At 42.1% G+C, this 21,978-nt stretch overlaps 2 protein-coding genes across 4 annotated transcripts in view; one reads left to right on the top strand and one right to left on the bottom strand.

The window, feature by feature from the left end:
- TRMT5 (tRNA methyltransferase 5) lies at positions 1–6,572 on the bottom strand. Of its 3 annotated transcripts, XM_076345643.1 has the most exons (6): positions 5,790–5,868; positions 5,295–5,296; positions 4,073–4,722; positions 3,529–3,653; positions 1,316–1,970; positions 1–318 (listed from the first exon to the last, which is right to left on the bottom strand). In XM_076345643.1, the coding sequence occupies exons 1-6, from the start codon at positions 5,865–5,867 to the stop codon at positions 254–256; spliced, it is 1,575 nt and encodes a 524-aa protein (XP_076201758.1). In that variant the 5' UTR covers position 5,868; the 3' UTR covers positions 1–253. The 3 variants fall into 3 exon arrangements, with proteins under 3 accessions (XP_076201758.1, XP_076201757.1, XP_076201756.1); XM_076345642.1 differs by lacking the exons at positions 5,295–5,296; positions 5,790–5,868 and adding an exon at positions 6,532–6,572; XM_076345641.1 differs by lacking the exon at positions 5,295–5,296 and having other exon boundaries at positions 5,760–5,868.
- Positions 6,573–6,720: 148 nt separating this feature from the next.
- The window catches only part of SLC38A6 (solute carrier family 38 member 6), a 45,956-nt gene continuing 30,698 nt past the window's right edge, over positions 6,721–21,978 (top strand). Inside the window, exons 1-5 of the mRNA XM_076345644.1 lie at positions 6,721–6,870; positions 7,699–7,820; positions 8,583–8,656; positions 12,910–12,962; positions 16,075–16,114. Of these exons, the coding sequence (XP_076201759.1) occupies positions 6,721–6,870; positions 7,699–7,820; positions 8,583–8,656; positions 12,910–12,962; positions 16,075–16,114 (439 nt within the window). The remainder of the gene's footprint in view (positions 6,871–7,698; positions 7,821–8,582; positions 8,657–12,909; positions 12,963–16,074; positions 16,115–21,978) is intronic.

Raw genomic sequence — 21,978 nt, 5'->3', positions numbered from 1 at the left:
TTTATTACAAAAAAGCAAAGTTTTATTTTTTTTATAGTAACGACAATTTCAATCTCCTTATTGATCCCACAATTAAAAAGAAAAGGTAAATGCAGGAGGCAAGGCTCACAAAGGAAAGCTGCAACATGCATTACACATCTCGGCACCCGAGATGGGTAACACAGGTACGCTCCAAATAATTCAAGGGGCAAACCAGAGGTAACCTAAGTGCGCCTTAGGCAACCTGCTAAGGTAGTTACCGTATCTCCAGTCTTCAACTCAGTAACTTTTCTTCAGAAAAATCTTTGCTGGTACACAGACGTTTAGAGGCTGGGTTTGCTGGAAGAAGGTTGGAAAAAGTGAGTTATTTAATGTACAGTAAACAGACTGAACTAAACCACAAGCCATTAACGCTTAAGGGATTTAACAGGAAGAGACGAGAGTTAAAATCGGGATTAACAGTCACAAATGAAAACTGTTACAGCAATAATGGGGGGTCTTTACTAAATGCCAAAAAGGACTTTCAAAAAATGTGTATTGAGCTACATTTTGACCTGTATGTCGGTGCTACCCAACAACAGCATAAAAATAAGTTTCATGGTGTTAAAGCTTTATCAAAACTCCCTTCCTCCAGTTCATGTAACTGCAGACCGAAAGCCTCCCCTCCCTCCCCCCTTGTCATGTAGGGCACAGCCCAAGATCACTGAAACCAACTGGCGTCTAACAAGTACTTCAAGAAGCAAATGACCAATTGTACCAAAAAAAAAAAAAAAAAAAAAATCAAATTCAACTTTAAAGATCTCTGCAGATACCTGTTTCTCAATTAAATTGTACAGATCTGGATTCTGCTGATGTGGTGACTCCAGACCTAAACTGAGTCTGTGCAAGCATAAGGGAGAAGGTCAGAACTGGGACCAGTCACTTGGAAGTACGCCATTCCACCCTGGTGAAAATGAAGCTCCAGTTCTTAAGTGTTCAGCTAACAGAAACGCGTGCTTGGCGTTAGATACCCCATCCTCCCCCAGTACGCAATCTAAGGCGTTAAGGTCTGGTTTACGGCCTGCGGGATGATCCTATCCAGTCCACCATTTTTCCTGTGGAGGCTCGTGCTGGGATCAGAGGAGCGGTCCGCTGTTACCGCGAGCGCACGAAGCCCTGCAGCTGCTGCACACGTGCAGGCGCTCAGTCCTGCCGGCCACCTCCGCGCTCACACCGGAGGACAGCATCGCCGTCACACAGCTGAAGTGGCCCACAGGGCTGACAAGGCAGGACCAGCCTGAGACAGCAAAAGGTGTAGCCTGAAATCCAAGTGCCACGTAGGAGGCTTGTTCCTTACCTTCACCAGGGCAGGGCCTCTTGTACAGCACGTCCGCTGGAATCTGGAAACTAATGCACAGCATCTCCTTGTTCGGTGCAACATTTCTAACCAGGTAAGTAGAACAGCGTCCATCCAAGGAGGTTCCCAGCGAAGCTTCAGCTCGTTCTTGAATATCTTTGGTGGGGTTCTCATGTTTGGAGAAACCATAGCAGTGCACAGTGGGAAGGCCAGCAGTGCTGCATGGCTCCCCGACCAAGAGATGCCTGAAAACACCTAGAAATTCAATAGCCAAAGCTGGCAAATTCATGACTATATGAAAAGAGGTTTTCTGTTCTTCTTTCAGAATTGGGAGCTCTTTACTTAGTTCTTCCCTTACTGGCCCCAGGAGGAAGTCCCTGCCATCCATATTGAACGCTTTTATTTTGTTGTCTACTTTGTTTAGTCTGCAGTTGTGCAGGAGCCAGTTGTAGGATTCAGGATTGAGATCGTTTGCAAATACGTGGCACTTTTTTTTTGCTGCTGGAATAGCAAAAGGTCCAATCCCAGCAAAGACATCGAAAAGGACATCACCGGGCTTTAAAAGCTCAATGATACGGCTGTGTTCTGTGGAAAGACGTGGGTTCCAGTAGACTTTAGAAAAGTCCAATTCATACGCAATATTATTTTCTTTGACCTGAAAGTCCAGAACATTTGGTTAAGCCTCTGTGTTCAAACTCCAGACACGTTTAAACATTATCAGTAATTGAGACAGCTGTAAACCAAGGTGCTTTATCAAAAGGTAATGTGTACATTGACATTTGTCCCATTAGTAGTACACAGGAATCTTGTATAAACAGATCTACTCATCAGAAATAGCCATAAGGAATGTTCCAACTGTCAATCCAGATGGCTGGCTTATGCATGTCTCAATCACCAGGTGGAAATAAAGCAGCAACTTAAAATGACCATTAAAAAAACCCAACATCTGAGGCTTTTCAAGAGCTTTGTGGCTGGCTGACAATTCCTTTATTGAAAGCAGACCTTGGGAAGATGCCTCAAGCCCTCCTTAGCGGAGTCCACATAGTAAATAAGCGTCTGAGAATGATACAGCACAAGAATGGCAAGAGTCAGCCAAATTCAAAGCCACTGGGAGCCAATTCTGCAGTTTGAAAAAATACTGTATTTTATCTCTCAAGGTGACAGTCTGGAAACTGATCCAAACCCAAACTTTGGGATGACCACTATCTTAAGAACAGACCTAAAAAGAAACGGTATTTATTCAGATGAGAGTGGGATGCAAGATAACGCTCACTTTGCACCACCACGCTCAAATTGTGTGACTCCGAAGTAAAGGAACTTTGGATCCAAATCACTGCATCGTTTGCGTTGCCAGCAAGTAACACACCAAAGTGTACCTGCGCTCCTCAGCGTGCAGCTCAGTGGCATGCTACGTGTATGCTTAATGAGCTAGTACCATCGGCATATTTGATTGTCACTTCCCCCTTGACGATTCAAATGCCTTCTCTCTGCATGTACAGGATGTTCTACCAAGCTATTAAACTTTTTTATTTGGTAATCTAATGTTTTCTCTTCTAAAAGTATAGAACTGCTAACAGTTAGGAAAAGTATTTTTTGCTCAAACCAGTGGCCAAGTTTCCAGCTACAGACAAGAAACCCTACGTAAAGAATGCTTGGCAGTTACATAGTGCTTTACACCTGAAAAATGTCAAAACAGAGGAGATGATGAGGTTTGTCTTGCTGCTGACAGAAAAGGAAGAGGCATAGGCAAAATCTTGCCTGCGTTGCAAAGCCAGTGACATTTAAAAACACGGTCTCATGTTCTATACCAGCCACCGTACAAGGCTTGGTGAAATTAAGAAACAGCATTTTCTTAGATCAAATCCACTAAATATTTTGGCTTTAGAGTAAGAAACACCCGTTGCTACAAGTTTGTAATGAGTATCTCTGTAAGAAACCTTTACTTCAGCGGCTTTTACATATCATTAAAATCTAGGCTGTGAACTTGAAAGAATACATATCTTCATCATCCCTATGGTTATGAGTTTGCTCTTGGCAGACCAGGACAAACGAACATAGAAGTAACTGCCAACTCTTACACTCTAAAACAAGTGTCAGGAAGGGCACTGTGCAAAGGAACGGTCTTGCTAGCATCTCTTCATCACATCCTTCCAGCAGATGTCTTTGGGTTTTAGCATATTAAGTTTAAAATAACAGGGGAAAAACACCCGTACCTTGGTTACTAGTTTGCTCTCTCCAGCAAGTACCTCCATTTGAAAATTTCTGTATGTGCTGTCAATAATATTGGTTTTATTCACTACGCAGGTGACTCCCGGATTCTTGTCAATTATAACCTGGCCTGAAAGAGAGGACAAAAGATATTCCGGTTAAGGGACTACAACCTCTTAGTGTTCTACAAGAGATACAAACACTGCTGTTTACAGTTAAATTCACAAAAGTAAGCATGTACTAGAACAACCTTCCTCTGATGGTTCAGGGTTGCAGATACAACATCTTTCTAAGGCACATACTTTACCCTGACCCAAGGCTTAGTGAAGTGAGACCACAATTACTGCAAGAGGGGAGAACTGTGCCTTCTGTGCACAGCTACAGCATCGGCACAAGGCTATTTAAAGTCAAAATACAAAGCAAGGAAAAGCGCTCAAAAGTTTTCCTTGTGCAAGGAATAACTTATTGGTAGAATAATTGTTAAAATACCTTTTTAACAACATACAAAATATACGAAATACTTTTGTGGAGAAGAGTTGTTTTACCTACCAATCAAATGTCTGTACGGTAGCTGATGATCTCTAAGATTCAAATGAGCTATGTGACCCACACGGCTAAATCCAGAGGTGACTTCTTGACCTTCAGGAAGGACTGCTCGTAGGATCTCCTCTGACTTGAAATTCTCATAAGTCAGCTCTAAGTTATACTTGGACACCTCAGGACAAACATTAAGCTGTTTTAATACCTCTTGCTCCGATTCTCCCAATGAGAATTCTGGTATTTTATGAGGATCCAAAATAACAAGTCTACTGTCCTCGTCTTCGGGATCCTCAACCACTCGCTTTAGACCAGGACGCTGTAGTACCATATGTTTTAGGGACTTCAGCAAACGATTTACAATTTCTTTCTTGACTTTAAGAACTGGAACAACAACTGTCCTTTTAAAAGCTTCTCTGTTGAGTAGTGTCATCCCACGCACTTCAGGATGCGGCGAATACAGTTCTAGATTAGCTTTATCCTCCACAGTTTCAGGCATTGTAGAAAAACTAATTTTTTTTACTACTACAGAGAGCCCAGGTATTCTGCCAGAATATTGCGCCAATACCATCCAAACTGCTGGAAATGATGTATTTGATGCAGCTGTCCTAAAATGATTAGTTTTCAGTAGTCTGGCAGAGTATCCAAATCTCCATAAAGTCCTAGAAGAGAAATTATTCATTTTATAGACATTATGTAATCATTCCATTAAAAAGGCTGCAAATCACATGGATTTGCTGTTCTCTTAAACTAGAATTTCCATCTGTACCCAACAATCCACAATAGTTTAGTACAGCTCTTTATTATGAATTATATACTACAAATTTCTGTCCTTTTGCAAATGGTATTTTTAGACTTAAGCATTAACTAACTTTAAGCAGTGAGATAATCCCCCCCTGCCAAAATACAATGACCTCTCTTTGTTCTAATAAACTTGATCTTAATCCCGGTGAGCCAAATGGAAAAACTTCTACCGTCTCGATCCTACTGTTGGATCCCTTCTGCCTCTGAGAAAAGTCATTACCAAGCAGCGGTTGCTAGAGCACAGTTACTAGCAATTGTGGTCATAATCACTCTTCAGCAATTTCTGCCTCCTGTACCCCAGTGGTAAGGGGTTACACACTCTGTAGTGTCTTTGCTCCACGTGCTGCATGCCAGAAAGACCATGAATTAAATGCAGAATTCCCTTAAAGGTACAGGGAAGCATTAGTAAAGTCTGTTCAAGCGACCGAACCCCTCTCCACAGTTCATTCGTAAGATGGGGACTTGAAAAGTAGCTTTACGCTTCTCTAAATAAATGGTTTCTTCCACTAAAGACAGTCCAGAGGCGCCCAACTTTCCTGACTCTGCATCGGCTGCTCCTAGGCAGGAACCAATGGTTTAGGTAGCGTGTGAGGCTGACGTTTCTCCTGCCTTCTTGGGAAGTTAGTTTTGAGATTGGGGGTTGATAGGAGAGATGCAAACTAGCTCTGAAAGGAAACCGGTTCTCTTGCCTGCCTCAGACATCTACAGGGCTGTTGCCCTCCTTCAGGGTAACAAGCCATGCGGTCTCTTCTTCAGAAAAGGAGCTGCGCCCAAGCCCTAGCAAAGCTGGCCCCGCTCCCATCCTTCCCCCACCCCAAATCCCAGCTCCTCACTGGGACTCCCTACATCCCCAAGCCAGCTCATTTCCCTAAGCCAAGTTTTTGGCAAAGCACACCTCCTTTTCCCTGTTGAGTCAAGAATAAACATCACATTCTTCACGTCTGCTACAGAGGAGGAAGACTTCATCCAGAGGCCAGAGCACCCCAGTGTTTTTCTTAGGCATTCCCCTTCTCCCTAGCTGGAAACTGCTGGCCTGGTTCGCACGGGCTTCTCGGTATTAGGTCAGCCCGCCAGATAAACGCCCCCCCCCCGCTGGGTCTGGTTGGAGGTCACGGCAGCCATCCTGTCGCAAGAGGACCAACATCTTCCCGAGGCTGTCTCCGGAATGACCTGCCTTTCCCCGTTTGCCCCATTCTTCCCTCGGAGTAATCTGAGGTACATCGGGGGCGGGGGGGTGCTGCTGGAGGGCCGCTACCCGCTCCGCCCGGCCCCAGCTCCACGAGCAACACCGGGCACCAAGCACAGAGACCCCCGGGCGGGTCGGAGAGGCGCCGGCCAGGCCTCACCTGGGGAAGGGACCCTCGCCAGGGTCACCGCCCACTCCCCGAGGGGAGCCGCGCTGGCAGCCGCCGCCTCAGGCCCACCGCGGCCTGGGCCGGCCGCCGCTGGCCGGGGGGCGGAGGTGAGCAGGCCCGGCCGGGGGCTGCGGGGCCGGGGCCGCCGTGGGGACCCTCCGCAGGCCGCAGCCGGGGCCGAGGCCGCAGCCGGAGCCGGAGCCGGGGCCGGGGCCGGGGCCGGGGCCGGGGCCGGGGCCGGGGCCGGGGCCGCGCCGTCGCCACGGCTACCGCTCCCCCAGCACCCCCCTCCCCTCCCCGCCCCGCCCTCACCTCATGCCGAGCCCCGCCGCGCGCGCCGGCGCCCTGGCACGTCGCCGCCGCCGCCGTGACGCCACGCCGCCGCGCCGCTCCGTGTGGCCGCGCCGAGGGGGAGGGCGGGGTGGAGCGGCGGCCCCGCCCCCCCGCCCCGCCCCCCGGCGGCCCTCCCCTCAGAGGCGAGGCGGCGGGGCGCGGGGCGGTATGGCGTCGCCGCCGCGGGGGGCCGGGCGGCTCCTTGCCGAGCGGGGCTGGTACCTGTCCGCCCGCGAGCAGCAAGAGGAGGAGGCGGACGAGGACGGGGACGGGGAGTCCGCCCCGCTGCTGCCGCTGCCGCCGTCGGGCAGCGTGCGTGTGAGGGGGCGGCTCGGCGGCGGGGAGGGGCGGCTCTGAGGGGCGCGGGGGGAGCGCCCTGTGAGGGGGCTGCGGCCGCGGGGCTGCCCGGGCCCGCTCCGTCGGGGGGGCGCCGGGCGCCGGCTTGGCTTTACTCGCTTTCCCCGGGTGCCGGGTCTGTCACGGCGGTCCCCGTTCCCCGCGGCTTGGCCGGGAGGCTGCGGGGGCGGCTGTCCCCGGCCGCGCTTGGTTTTGAGGAGAAGTTCGGGGAGCGCGGCCCGGGCCGGGGGAGGGAGCGGGACCTCGGGCTCAGAGTTCAGGCGGATCGATGCAGCTGGGCGGAGGGGGGAGGCGGAGGGGGGGACCGGGCTGTGCGGGCGGCTCCCGTGGGGTGACACCTGGCGAGGGCAGCGGGAAGGGGCGGGCAGGGGCGCGGGAGCGCGGGGCAGTACCGGGCCCGTGAAGCTGAACGTCTGGTCCTGGCTCTTCTTCTGATCCGTTTGATGCTTGGGTTGCACAGCTCTTGGAAGTGCTGCCATTTGCTCTGCCCCGCGCTCCTCTTGCGAGCACGCAGGGGTAGCCTGCTTTTAAGCATAAATCTTGCTGCCCTCTTTTTGCGCTCTAGCAGCACCGTACTCAAAGGCTGTAGTCGTCTTGAGATCCTTATGGGACAGCATCGTGTTATTTTATATGCACGAGGGTTTGCGTGGTCTTAGAATGAGAAAAGAGATTTTCTGATTTACATTAGGGAAGGAAAAGTTGACTGGCTCTCCCCTCCCTTAAATTTCCTCTTATGAAAGACCAAAACACCTCTCGCACTAATTGTACTTTGTTTTGCCCTTTTCACAGAATCTTCCAAATCGTGGCTCTTCCTTTGGTTTCTCAGTATTTAATTTAATGAATGCAATCATGGGAAGTGGCATACTTGGCTTATCCTATGCTATGGCCAACACAGGGATCATGGGGTTTAGGTAAGTTCTCAGTTTTTATGTACACTTACTTTTAACGTCAGCTTGTAGTTTTAAATGGAACAAAAACTTGATTACTAAGACTCCTGTGCAAAAAACTGAGGAAGAAATAAATAGCTGGTGCTTTTCAGCATTGTTGAATAAGATCTTCCTCCTTTGGTTTAGTCATTCAAATCTGGCCTAAGGTAAGTACTGCTGAGAAATTGCATTAAATTGCCACATGGTGGCAATTTCTTGGCCATTACTCCTAATAGATTGATATTTACATTTTAAAGCTGCTGTCTCCTTTAGTTCCAGAAATGGACCTTCTGGAGTAGGATGGCTACGTATCTGAAAAATGGGAATCAGCCTGTGCTTTTGTTTGCACTTCTGCTTGTTGTACATACTAACCTATGGATAACGGGGCCGAAGTCACCAGAATTGTCGCTTTTACCATTTTCTAAGCATTAGATTAACTTCATTAGAAGAGACATATTTGTCTGTGTACAGACACTCTGATGTTTATGTCCTCTTTGTAATTGATATATTGGGTCTTCACCCTGTATAGTATGTGATGTGCTTCGGTAGACAATATAAGAAGCAGAAGAACTTAGCAAGTATTGGGAAAGTCAGAGACCATATGAACCATAGTCAGCAGACATAAGCAATAAAATGAGGAAATCCTGTCTTGTGGTAGCTTACTTCTTGGAAAAGTAGCATTCTTAAAGATAGAAAGTGCATTGTACTCTAAAAGTGCCTTAATCGTAAATATTTTGTGGTTTTTAGTATCTTGTTGCTGATTGTTGCCACCCTTGCTTCTTACTCGGTATTTCTTCTGCTCAGTATGTGCACTCAGACTGGTAAGTGAAAAGGATTTATCTAACACTGATCTCTGAAATGCTTCCTCACCTATATCGCAAAGACATGACCCAGTATAATTATTATAATTAACAGCATGTTAACAGATAGCTGTGTCTGATTCAGTGATGTTGAAATATTTAACATTTTTAATGATTATTATTTGCCATTCAAAAATACAATTTTGAAACTGCTTATGAAAAGTATAATGCCAAACTGACTGGTTTCTAGATTTCCAGTTTTAAGTTTTTCAAAATGCCTCTCATCTTTCCAAAAAGATAGATCCTGTGTTTCTGTAGCAAAATCATTTTGGTGCTGGCTGGACCGCTCTACTTCAGTGTGTACTGTTGCTTTCAGTGGACTTTCATTCTTCTACTTGTAATATATATTTTGTTTACGGTTTGAAATGGACACCTTTCAGGTTTTGTAATCGTATTGGATTATCATAATTCTCATGGCACTTTACAGATGCGGGTATTTACAGTATCTTTGATACTGAATGAGAAGTCACATTGCAGTCCTTAGAAATTACGCTGCTTTGAGAATGTTCAAACTGTAGATTCTAATATCTGCAATCCATTCTGCTAATGTTTTAATTCTTGCTGCTTTTAATTGTTACTGAAACAACCGACTAGTTCCTTGAGTTCTCGTACCCAAAGATCGCGTTACAGCAGGAATTCTCCATCTCTTTCAGTCACCTGTTTCCCTCTCATCTGTTTTCCTCTCTTTTCAAAGGTGGTGGGAGAAAGCTTCCGTTTCTTTCCTTATTGGCTCTGTTGTCTACAGCTAGCTTTGGTCTCTCAGATGATTGCTTCCTGATTCTTCTTAGATCTGCTGCTCCTGTCTTCACCTGTTGAGTGATCTTCTTCATGCATTCTTAAAAAATACTTTTCAGAGGTAGGGTTACTTTTATGGATGATATTGTTGGCTGCTTGATGATTTGGGACGAAGTCTTTGGTAATTTTTTTCTCCTCTTGGAGCTCTGCTTATTAGAAAGGAGTTAGAACCTGAAATAAGTAGCTAGAAAGATACATAAGAAGCAAAAAAGGGGAAACTTGAGATAATTTTTTTATGATTTTTGTTTACCTCTTATTTGAGGCTCAAAAGTTCTGTTTTATATAGGCACTAGGTGGTATTATGTTGTTGTCTGCTAAAATAATAATCGGAGATCCTTGCAAAAACTACCAGGGAGAGGGGAAAACTAAGGATTCAAGCTTTTTCAAGTAAGAAAAGTTTCCATGTTATGAACTTAGAGACCTAATATACAAGAATGGTTTAACTCCTCAGTTGTTGTCCAAAGGCAACGTTCCACCTCAAGAAAGCTTTTTTTAAATACGCACAACTGAAAGCAAGGAATACCACTGAAATGACAGGATGAAGTATTTCTCTTGTCTGAAACCAGCACTTTACAGTTAATGATTAGTTATCACATAATGTTGACAGGTAATACTAGCACCAGAACTATGTCTAGATAAATTTGCTGGATTTATGGCCTTCTGTTTTTTGATTTTTTTTTAATTTTTTTTTTTAATAGATTATATTTACTATAATTCCTGTAAACTTTTGAAGTAATTTCGTGTTATAATTCCAAGTTTTTCCTTGGAACATTGTCTTTAAAAAGTAAGAAATATGACTCGTTGTGCCTTGACAAAGTAAAAGCTGTGTACATGTTTGCTTCCAAAGTAGATAATTGAACATTTGTCTTTGTAAAACCTACATGCATTTGTGAATAAAGTTATAGTATTAAGCTTAATCCATGGGAAGGAATTGGAAAGAAATTTTAGTAGTTTTATATTAAAAAATGAGCTAGAAAAATTCAAAGGGTGGAGAAGAAAAACCTTTGAAAGCGTTTGTAAACTATTCATTCAGGTATTCAAATCATAAAAGTAATCCTAGGAAAGAGCTGACCTATAAAATACCTTCTGAAAAGGAAGCTCTAATATTAATTCCATTTTCAACAGAGACCAGGATTTATTAAGCACAGGCATTTTAGTTGTATTTTAAAAATAAAGAAGTGTCTTTGATTTTTAAATTACATTGGTCTAGACTTTGACAAAATCAAATGATTTGTGTAGACCAAAAGGCTTAGCAAAAAAATATTGCTAAGTGTCAAGTGTTAGATTAGGATTAGTTTAGTCAATGTTTTCTCCCGGTGTTAATTCAGTACAACCTACATTGTTTTGGGGTTTGGGCTGACAAACGCCAAGCTTACTCTGTAAAGCGGAGGAATTGGGAATTTAAGTGGGATGTACTTGGAAGTTTCATGGCTTTTTTTTCTTTTCATTTTATGAGTTAGTCATGAGTATTGCTCATACTGTACTTGCCAATTTCACTTTGCATTTAAATGGATAACTTCCATTTAGTGTTAATAACATAACAGAAATCAAGCCAATCAGGCAGAACTTGTTTATCTTTATGTCAGTTGTGCTTAATGTTTTGTTCCATATATTCTTGAAATTACAAAAGTAATGTGATTAAGTATTAGGGCTTCCCAGTGTTCGCAGGGCTAAATTGATTACAGAAACAGAGTTACTATAGAAAATATTCTAAGGTTTCGTATTGCTGTTTTGGAATTGTGTGGAAAATTTTGTTCTCTTTGTTGGTAACTCCTCATGTGTGTGCTGTGTATTTTTTCCCATGTGGTAAAAACAACTGTCTCCTAAATATGTTTAACATTTTACTGATTTTTTTTTTTTTTAATGCCATTGGAGATGGCCTTCTAAAATGCTTTTTTTTTTTTTCCCCTTGTCATCAACAATTTTATAAATAGAAACCTAAGAAAAATGCAGGGTAAAATCTAGTAAGACATACTACTTGTTTAATTATATCTTTATATAACTTGTATCAGTGTAACGGCAGATGTAAGATTAGTCCAGGCTTATGCTGAGAGCTGACTCTGGCTCATTTAATTTTGTCATTTCATTTATTTTGTCATAGCGTATTGGTGTCAGTGGTAGAGCAGAATGTGAAACATCGCCCTTGAGAGAATCATATGAGAAAATTAATGAAGGGGTTTTTTTTGTTTGTTTGTTTGGCTTGTTTTTTTTCCTCTGGAGCATTGATCTGATTGTGTGCAGATCTTCAGTGAAATCAAAATGCCTCAGCTGGGGCAGTTGGCAGTCTGAGGCTCCAGTCCGTCATCTGATCTCTCTGAACCGCCTGCGTCTCCCCTGTCTTGTTTCATTTACCTCAGTGGGACTTCACTCAGGTGTGAAGGTCTGCCCTCAGCAGCTCAAATTGCAGGGCTGGGCCCTAAATTAAGATGTGACAGGAGTAGAAGCAGTAATGTACCAAGGAGAACCAAGGAAGAGAAAGGAAATGTTGTGACAATAAAATTACATGGTTTTGAGATTAATTTTACACTTTGAGGCATTTACAACTGCGGACCGTTTTATTATATACCGAGAAAGTGAGTGGTATTTCTGAGAAAACTTTCATCTTTTTGATATCGCTTGAGTTTCTAATAACAAAGTACGGAGCAACAATGAAAGACTTTAATATGACTTCCTTCTTTCTGAGAAGGGATTGGTTTGAGTTACCAGCAATACTAGAAGTGAGCTTCAGCTAAAACTCAACAAAGCGTACTGGAAACCAAACCACAGGGTATTTTAATGTGATCATGTAAGTCAGGTGCAGGTAAGGGCAGGATTTTTGTTTTGTTTTTTGGTTTTGCTTTGGTGTGTTTTGATTTGTTTTTTAATAATAGATTTCAACCAAGGAAGGCGTTTACCTTCAGCTCTCTTGAAAATAAAGAGTGCCGAGTTTTTGAAAGCTGGCAAGATGGTGATTGATGTTTATATTCATAGAAAGATGAAAATGTTGCCTCTGTTGTTGTCTTCATTTAAAATAAAAAAAAGTACCCTTTGAACAAATAAAATATGGGAATATCTTATATCTAATTGTTGAGGCTAATTTCAGAATTCTTCATCTATAGTATCACTTGCAAAAATCTTTGGGAGAAGGCAATTTGCCATTAATGTATTATTATTATTATTATTATTATTTTTAAAATATTACTATTTTTAATATTAAATTGAGTTTCTGGAGAGTCTCTGAATGGTCAAGCAGAGAGCTGTATTTTGTAGCAGGAGTACAGGTGTATATAAAAGCTATTTTGTAAATAAAAAATACTGTAAAATACTCTTTTAATTCTGTCCTGGATTATGTTCATTTAAAAAGGGAAAAAAGGCAAAGCTAGAGCTTTCAAGTGTTTTGAAGTTAGAAATATTTTAGCTTTGTTTTTCCTTACTAACAGCTGTCACTTCCTATGAAGACCTTGGCCTGTTTGCATTTGGATCAACTGGAAAGGTGAGTATTTATTTTTACCTGTGTATTTTTCTTCTTGGTCTCATGCTTCTGATGCATGAGACTGTTTTTTGCATAGTAAAGAGATATAAATGAACAACTGTTCTTTGCATAGTAAAGAGAGATAAATGAAATAAGTACTATAATTACTGACGTCCTAGTATACTGAAAAATCCGTTACGTCCTGAAGCTTTTTGCTATGTTTCAGTTAGTGTGTCTGGTCTGTGGAAGCCAAAACTTTAGCTAACTGTAAAATAGACAGTCCTTAAATGCAAGATTTTGTGCTACTTTCCTGTCAGTGTGTTCATTTTTTAGTTGTATGTACAAGTATTTGCTCACTGGCATTGTTGTCAAGTTGGCTCAGCAATCCGTTTCAGGTTTGTTACAGTCCTATCGTACCTCTGCTGTAAACTGTTAAGAGACATGTAAGTGATTTACTCTTGGTGTTCTAGCATTTAAGAGAGATCTAAGATAACTGTTTGCCTTTTGTGTAGTTTCCACAATAGGAACAAATAAGAGTACGTTTAATGCATGTTAATTTTTTTTTTCTGTTTAATAAACTCTTCAGATGAATGTTTCTTACTTGTTTTATCTCATGATTAAACAAAAACCAAAACCACCAGCAAACTAACCATTTTTGGTATAAGAGTGATCAGCATGTAAGGCGTGCCTTTTTAGTAGTGTGTACTGAATCTGTTTTTCCTAATAGACGATGTTGCCCAGTAATACTGGGTGCACAGGAAATACTACTTGAGAATACTGCACATTTAATATTATGACTTCTATGCTCTGTGGTTCAGTTACACGATGCCGAAAGCAGATTTTACCACACAGAAGTGCGATTTTAATGGTTTACTGAAACAATGTAATTTTTTTTTTTAAATGAGTTCTGCTTAACAGTCTAGAGTCTAATTTCTTCTGTTTTAATGTAACTGAGAATTAAATCTGAGCTATTAGGTGTTTGTAAGACTTCCGTTAGCATTAATAAGCAGATATGAGTGTAGTCTGTGAGGATCAATATTTATCGATCAGAGTTAAGATGTGATCAACCTCAAGAGATAATAAACCTTGATATTAGCAAGGTATGAAATAGAATTATTTTTTACAGGAGCTGTTCTGTACACGTTAACCACAAGCCATTAGATGCAGAAGTCAGAAATGTAGAGCTTAAGGAGATATTAAAATGTGACTTAGTCTGCCTTTGCTCTGAAGCAGGGCTAAATATACATAAACCATTCTTGGCAGATGTTTGTCTAATCTGTTATTTAAAAGCTTAAATGAAGGAGATTTCACAGCTTCACTATGTAGTCAACATCAGTAATTTTTTTTATTTTCCCTAATACACTTTTTCATAATTCTCAGTTTAAATAATTTGTGCTAAAAATCATCTGGTTTTTTATTTTCAGTGTGCATGGAGAGCACTGGAACATTTCTAGGTTGGGAAGATGTTGTTTTAATAAAATAATTAACCAAAGTTCACCAAGCTTTCCCGATGAACTGACATTTTCTGGAACACTTACCTTTCTCGCTTGAAGTACCTTTGATATTTGTACACCTTTTTTAAAACTTGCCTGCAAAATGGAACACAGTTAAGCTGGCTGAGACCTTGACAGTGACAAGAAATGTAATTATTACCTATATTTTAGGTAGAACATGGCCGGTACTACGTCCCAAAACAAGATTTGCCGTTTCTGTGGGTGCTTCATGCTACTGATTTGTGTTATCTCAGACTATTTTCTCTATTTGCAGTCTAATAACTCTTAAAGTCATATATTTGAGATCTACTTCCTGAATGCATTGCTTTTAACTGATCTTGTTGATTTTTAGACTTTTCTAGTTTATTATAACCGTTCTGAATTCTAATTCTGTCCCTGAATGCTCCTCACTTCAGTCAGGCACAGGTGGCTTTTTTTATTTTTTTTTCTTTAAAGTAGCACTTACCCTTCCCTCAGCCGAGTCATTTGCCAGTGATACAGACCGACTGCTGTAGGACCTTGCTTGAACTGGCGTCTTAGGTTGACAGTAAACTACTGGTTAACTGCTCTTGAAGCAGAGCAGTTATTCAACCTTATGGCGATTTCCTGTGAAACATATTTTTCTGAGATTTGTGAGGATGGAGATTTTTCTGCTATTGGAAGATTGCCGATTCTCCCTTTCCAAAGACATGAAGTACTTGTTTCCATCTATGGCAAATTCCAAGATACCATACTTTTTTTTTTTTTTTTTTTTCTTTCATCCCCTGGTGACTTTTGAACTGACTTTGAATTAGTTTAAAATCTTTCTAGCTGTTCAATTGAAAAAATGACAACTCTGCTTTCAGATTTTATTCAAAAATACAAATTTGTTTTTCTTCTCATAACTGTGGCTTAATTTTTCCAAGTTGACTTAATGGTAGCACTCATGTAGGAAGGTCCTGCTACGTCAAGAAGAGCGGTGGGTAAAAAGAAAAACTGTACTAGATGATCATACTGTTTTAGAACTGAACTGAAAAGAAAACACTGGGGAAATTTTAGACACTTCTAGGTTTTTTTTCAGTTGGAAGTTAATTCTTTGGATTCAGACAAATATTTTAATAGCCTGTGATCATTTCTATTTCCGTGTCAGTCCAATATGAATAACCACAAATGCTAAAGAAAAGTCTATCTAGCTTATAATTTTAAAAGAATAATGACATTCATGACAGTTAAAAATATGCAGGTTTTTGGAGTGAGGAAGTAGCTTGTACAAATCTCTGCTGTCTGATTTTCTTTTCAGAGGTGAATGATCGTTTTCATTTGTACTCACCTGATGTCAATTAGAATGCACTTACATGTTTTCAGTGATTTAAAAACCTCATCTTCTGCAGAACAGGCTTCACTCTATAACTCCTCTTTTTTTGTCATCTCAGAATGAAAATGCAGTATTTTCAGGGAGATTTTTTGCTTTTATATTCATTTTAGATTGCGTTGGTTTCCATGTGTTAAACTCTTCAGTAGAAGATGCCCTTCCTTTCAGTACCAGTTATCGCTTCAACATCTGGTCTGTTTAAGATAATACATATGTGTTTTATGACTGCTATAGACATACGATTTTAGTTATCCTTACCCTTTCTAAAGAAATAAATTTTTTTTTATAGGTCCTTGTTGCAACTACAATAATTATCCAGAATATTGGAGGTAAGAAACTTCATATGCTCAGTATTAACCGAGTGGAGTATAACCTCTACGGTCTACAAAGCTCCACAAACACCAAAGGCAATAATTAAATGAAACTGTTCTTAAGAGACTGATTGAAAGGACAGAAAACTTAAGCCTTTTCTTTATATGATCATGCTAAGCGGAAGTGCTGTAGTCATGGGGTAGATGGGGGGGACTTACGGGGGTTGGATTGTATGCCTGATACTGCATCACAGGATGTGGAGCACATCCATTATAGCTGGCACTGCTAATTGGAAGGGGCTGAGGAAGCATAATCTCCTCTCCGCTGTTCCGTACCTTTGCATCTGGTAGCTACATTTTATCATATCATGTGTTTTGGTTTTTGCTCTTGGCACTTGCTTATGCATTTTAGTGATTTGTGTAACAACGGAATGTTTACTTAGCCATGAAGTTTCATATGTTCTTTATTAATGGTAGCTTTTTTTGTTAGTTCAGTACCTTAGTTTTTTGGGGGGTTGTTTAGTTTGCTGACTTTCATTGTGTGGGTCGATAATCTATGTTGTTGTATGCTGGGCTGTCCTGTTACATTATTCTTATTTTGTCCTCCTTGGTGCATGACATGATAAAATAACACTAGCTGTCTTTGTATTAAAATAGTCGCCTAAGCATTTAAACTCTTACTCAGGTATGTTCACATACTTGGCAGTTACTAAGTAGTAGTGCCCTTAGAAATTAGTTGTCTGAAAGTAGACAACCAATTTTAAATTTTTTTGGCTGTAGATGTTTTGGATAATTTGATGAGGGATGAGGGAATTATGTGAAAGCTCCCTCCTTTCCGTCCCCTACCCCCAAGAAGATACACATGTTCACGTACGTTGACAGAAGGAAACAGCATTCCAGCGCTGTTCTTTCCTTTAGGATTACCTGTCGAGTCCAGACAATTCAGTGGTTGCTGGTTTTTGTCGCTATGTAGAGACCTAGAACTAGACCAAGTAACTGCTTTTATGATAAAATTGGGATCTTTTCTTACACTAAAAGCTCCAATAATAAAAAGTGCGTAACTGAAATGACTATAAAAACCCAAGCGTTAATTTCAGGCAGGGGTGAACATAGTAATTCCAAGATTAAGGATTATTTATTCACACAGGTTTTAGAGGATATTCTGTAGCAATGAACACATTTTTGAATTTCCTTTTCCGTTTGAGTGGACCTCTAAATAAAACAGTACTAGAGAAGGAGGGATACACAGTACAGGTTCTGGAGGCTATGGGATCGTGTACAAGACTCTGTGGTCAAAGGAAATATGACTCTTATTTTTTCCTCATAGCAGTTCATAACCTTCTCTGTGTCACTTTTAATAAAATTCATCTCAGTAACTCCAGAGCCCCAAACTATTGCATGCTGGATATTATCAAACTACTAATTCTGTCTTCTGCAGTTGGCCGCCTCTGCCAACAAGTTGGGCCTGGTTTGCCAACCAGTGGTTTTCCGTTTAACTAGTTTAAAAAGTAGGTTTTTGCAAGTTGACACTCTTCTTTCAAATATTTTTAGCGACCTCATTTTGATGAAAGCTTTCAAAACTCTGTTTTGGTTCTTCTGGTTCCAAGGGCAGTATCTTTCATGTAAGAGAATGGTAGTAGTTCCTGCATCCGGTATGTTCGTTTGCAAAGACCACTTAGTTCCAAATGCACTGAAAAGAGAAAGCTGACTTTCCTTCTCTGAATCAGTTAGTGTTAGTAGTGGCCAAGCATGCCCCAATCTGTGAGGAAGGGTGATCTGTGGAAACATGGGTTGCAAGTTGGGCCTCCTTGGCACCTTCTCCCATAGAGAAGATGTATTGTGCTGTCATTGCAAGGAGCTATCAAAGCTCCTGTTTAGTATCTAGATTTTTGTTTGGGAGCAGAGCTCCCAGCTGTGTTCTTTCTCTCCTTAACAACTGCCTTTGGCAGAGTCCTGCGATGCTGCAGTCCAATTCAGCAGAGCAGCGCTGTGTCTGGAATCGTCTTTGCAGATGAGTGTACTGCAGGCTAACAGGCTTTTAAAAATAGGAGGGATGAAGAGCTCTCTTCACCTCTCACTGAGCCTTGACTCTTGAAGAAATGCATAGAAAGAAAGGAAATTTTCTTGTCTTTCATGGTCCGTCTACGGATTCTAAATGGGAGTGGTGAAACTGTGTGGTGTGTTTTGTCCTGAATGGGAGCCGTGCTGGAATGAAGTGTAAAACTTACCCTTTCCCCTTAGTGCACATCGGTAGGTGTTCCCCTCTTTTTGTTTTTTTGTCCGTTTGAAGGAACCAGCAGCACTGTGCCCGTTGGGCAGACACCCAGGCTCTGTCAACATCTTTAATTTCAGAGTAAGGCTAAAAATAAAATTGTTTTCTGTTTTCTCCTCCATCATCAGACCTGGGTGCATTGCATCATATGGTATCTTATTTCAGAAGTGATTGGAGAGCATGAGATAATGAATGATGGTTTGTGATTAAAATAAGCAACCTTAGTAGAGTTATTGTCACTATCAGCATCTAGTCTGGACTTTTTAAAGTTCGGTCTGATCACTTCTAAAAATAATTTAAGTGCGGAAGTGATTTACATTCATTTGTGGTGGAGAGAGCTTTTTAGTAAGCATTTTTATATAGTTATGCTTTCGAATTTGTCATCTCACTTTTTTAAAAAGAAAGCTTAAGGTGCAAATTTGAATTTGACATCCTAATTGGATACACTTACGGATTTGTGTAGATAGGGGAGATCTACTAGCAAAGAAAAAAAAGATTTTTGTACAGCTACAGGAAAGCACTGGTTGGTCAAATTTGGAATTTAAAAGGTTAAAAAGAAAAAGTTTATTTCAAGTACATGGCTTGGAATTTTAACATGTATCTCTAACATGAGTGCTCAACTTTCCTGCAGATTTTTAATCGTCTCTTGGAACACTTTATGTTACGTTAATCCAAGTAACACAAACCAAATACCAAAATCCATTTAAGTACCAAGGATTACCTAAGGATGCATCAGGATAATGCCTTAACTTTGCAATATCCAAATGTAAATTAAGGTCATCTTAAATACAGTGACTTAAAGACTTCACAGAACATACACAAATTCTTAGCTTACAGTGATTAAACTTTGAGAATATTTGCTTAGCTTTCCTTATATCAATATGTACTTGTTCTCGCAGTGTAGGTATTTGTTAATAAAGTGAAACCAAAAGGTTGAATGGGATGGCCAGAGCTACTCATTTTTATACTGTTCTATTTGTCAGTATTTTGGCCCAATCCAGCAGCCCTTTAATCTACGTAACTAGTGATTAGTTGCATGGGAACTGCCTTGCTCTTGAAAGAGCCAGTTCGTGTGTCTGTGGGCTTGCAAAGTGGACACTGGAAAGGAAATGATCAGATTCCACGCTACCAGGCTGTTATTTTGTTCATCCATTCCTCCCGACCCTTTCCTTTCACCCCACGTCTCTAAGTGGAGTGATCTTCCAAATGTCCGTTTCTCGCCTGCCATGCAGAAGAAGATCTGGAAGGATTTCGGACCTTGTCGTGTGCCCTGTGAGATGAGAGAGGGCCCTTGGGGAAGTTGTACGCCTGGAGGTGTAGAAGGAGCGAGGGAGGCTGCTATGGAAAACACTAAGCTGCATGGCTCTGCTGGCTCTTTACGTAATCCTTCCCAGGAGCGACTGGAGTTGGACGGAGTCCCCACTATTGTTTTAATAGCGTTGTGCTTCTAGGAAGTGATGGATGAGGCACGGTGGGCCGAAGCCGTGGCTCGGCGTCATGCAGCCCTTCCCCCTCTCCTGCCAGGGAACTTCTGCGAGCTTCCTAGATGCTTTCTGAAAGGGGGGGAAGGAAGACAGGAATTTCTCCTCCTGGAATTGTCCTCTCTGCGGATGTGACTGAAAAGGAGGACAGTCCACAGCCGTGTGTCTGAGAGGAAATCGGTAGGAATCTTAAAGCAAATGTAATGAAGTTAGAGAAGGAATCATTTTAGCAAGGCTGGTGGAAAAATGGAGACAAACACAATGAAGTATTGCACAAGAGCAGCTCTCAGTCTGTTGCCAACACTAACAAATCTTCAGCATTGAGGTCTAGCAGGAAGTATGCGGAGAGTTTTACAGCATACTTCGCTGGGCTGCGGGCTGGTATCAGCTGAAGGTCACCGCTGCAGGGAGATCCGACCGGTCCCAGAGGGTCTGGTAGCTGTGATACAGAAAGATAAATTGAAACGGCTGAGAACATGAGTTTAATTATTTAAAATTTATTAGCAGTGGGATTAAGTGCAACAGTAGAACCTGCAGTACAGCCATGTAGCATAGGTGGTCTGTATGAAGACTTTTTGCAGCAGACTTTCCTTATTTTTTCAGTTCCTTTCGACAGGCTGAGATACATGGGGGAGTTCTTGTGCTGAGGACCAGTACGAGCAACTAGCCTGTCTTGGCTTGTACCCAAATGATCACTGCAGTCGCTCTTTGGAACTAAGCTTTCCGGACAGCTATCTTAATTTTACAAAGAATTACTTGCTTTCTAGTATAAATACAGTTTAACTAAGTGTAATTTCTGTAACTGGTGCTTGCGGATTTTGTTTCAATATTCTGCAATTAACATGTCCTCAAAAGTACATGTTTTTCTTCTTTGTAAGAATAAGTAATGAGGAAAAAAGATTGTTCCGTATCCCTGGAGCGCTGTTTTATCCTCGGGTCTGCCTTAATGCTATAGGCAGTAAATGGAAGTTACAGGATTAGTTCTGATGGGAGATTCAGTTCTTTAGCTGGATTTTATGGCCTGTTAATAACAGTCATCGTGACGGACAACACACAGAAACCCTGCTATGAATGTAATACATGCTAAATAGGTATTTACATTTGGATAGTTCGTATTTTTCAAGCTTCCCGCAGTAAATCGGGAGGCGTGACCAGTGGAAAAACCACGTTGATAAATAACGCTGAGAGTGCGCGGACAAGGAGGCCGGCCTGGAGGCCCACGGCGCCCCGGGGCTAGGTGGAGGAGGCCCCGGGGCTAGGTGGAGGAGGCCCCGGGGCTAGGTGGAGGAGGCCCCGGGGCTAGGTGGAGGAGGCCCCGGGGCTAGGTGGAGGAGGCCCCGGGGCTAGGTGGAGGAGGCCCGCGGCGGCCGGGCGGCAGGCGAGCGGCGCAGCAGTGCTCTCGCACCACCATCTGCTGGCCTCGCCTGGCCTCGCACGCCCTGGGCCGCCTTCCCGGGAGAGCTGCCGGGCAGCTGAGCGCCTCGGGAACCTCCAGCCTTCTCCTTTATCCCCCCCCCCCCCTTTTTTTTGTGTGTGTGAGGTAAACAATGAGATATTTAACTTATACCCCCCCTCCCCAAGCAAATTCATATGTGTGCTCTTGGTGTGTCCGTACTTATAAATGCTGCACATGGATGAAAAAAACCTGAAAACAAAACTCCCTTGTCTTATCAAGTTAATTGGGCATTTTTGTTTTGCAAATTCTCTCTCCCTCCCCCCCCCCGAGTTCATCCATTCTGAAATCTAGTTTTAAAAGTATTTACAGAATTTTTTTCAAATTTAAATGGAGCAAATATTTTTTGGGAATGGGGGGGTGGGGGTGGGAATATCCTTCTTTTTGTAATCAAAGTACAATACTCTACAAACTTTGAAAATAAATGAATGGTGCAAATCGTGGAAGAATAAAAACCAGCTTGTTACGTGCTGAGACCTGCATCGTTAATACCTTAAGAAATTACTGAGCTTCCTTTAAGTATGGGAAATCCAATTCTGTTTTCAAACAAACTTGAATGTTTGTTTTCACAGTGTGGTTTGCTTTTGACCTGAAAGCCTAATTATCCTTACTGATTCAAAGTGAGGATTTCCAGTGCAGAGCTGCCTTAATTAAGAGCAGGTTTGTCAGCTCCTGT

The sequence above is a fragment of the Aptenodytes patagonicus genome, chromosome 7, assembly GCF_965638725.1.
Source record: "Aptenodytes patagonicus chromosome 7, bAptPat1.pri.cur, whole genome shotgun sequence".
In the NCBI taxonomy this organism is placed as follows: Eukaryota; Metazoa; Chordata; class Aves; order Sphenisciformes; family Spheniscidae; genus Aptenodytes; species Aptenodytes patagonicus.
The sequence above is the reverse complement of the archived record's forward strand: the minus strand, read 5'-3'. Positions and strand labels throughout refer to the sequence as shown.

Excerpts from the sequence above, each read along its gene's own strand:
- TRMT5 (XM_076345643.1), bottom strand. The coding sequence starts at position 5,867 with ATGCCTAAGAAAAACACTGGGGTGCTCTGGCCTCTGGATGAAGTCTTC. Across the intron at positions 1,971-3,528 it reads AGAGCAAACTAGTAACCAAG|GTCAAAGAAAATAATATTGC; the intron begins GTACGGGTGTTT and ends CTGGACTTTCAG. Across the intron at positions 319-1,315 it reads GAGGCCCTGCCCTGGTGAAG|CAAACCCAGCCTCTAAACGT; the intron begins GTAAGGAACAAG and ends ACCTTCTTCCAG.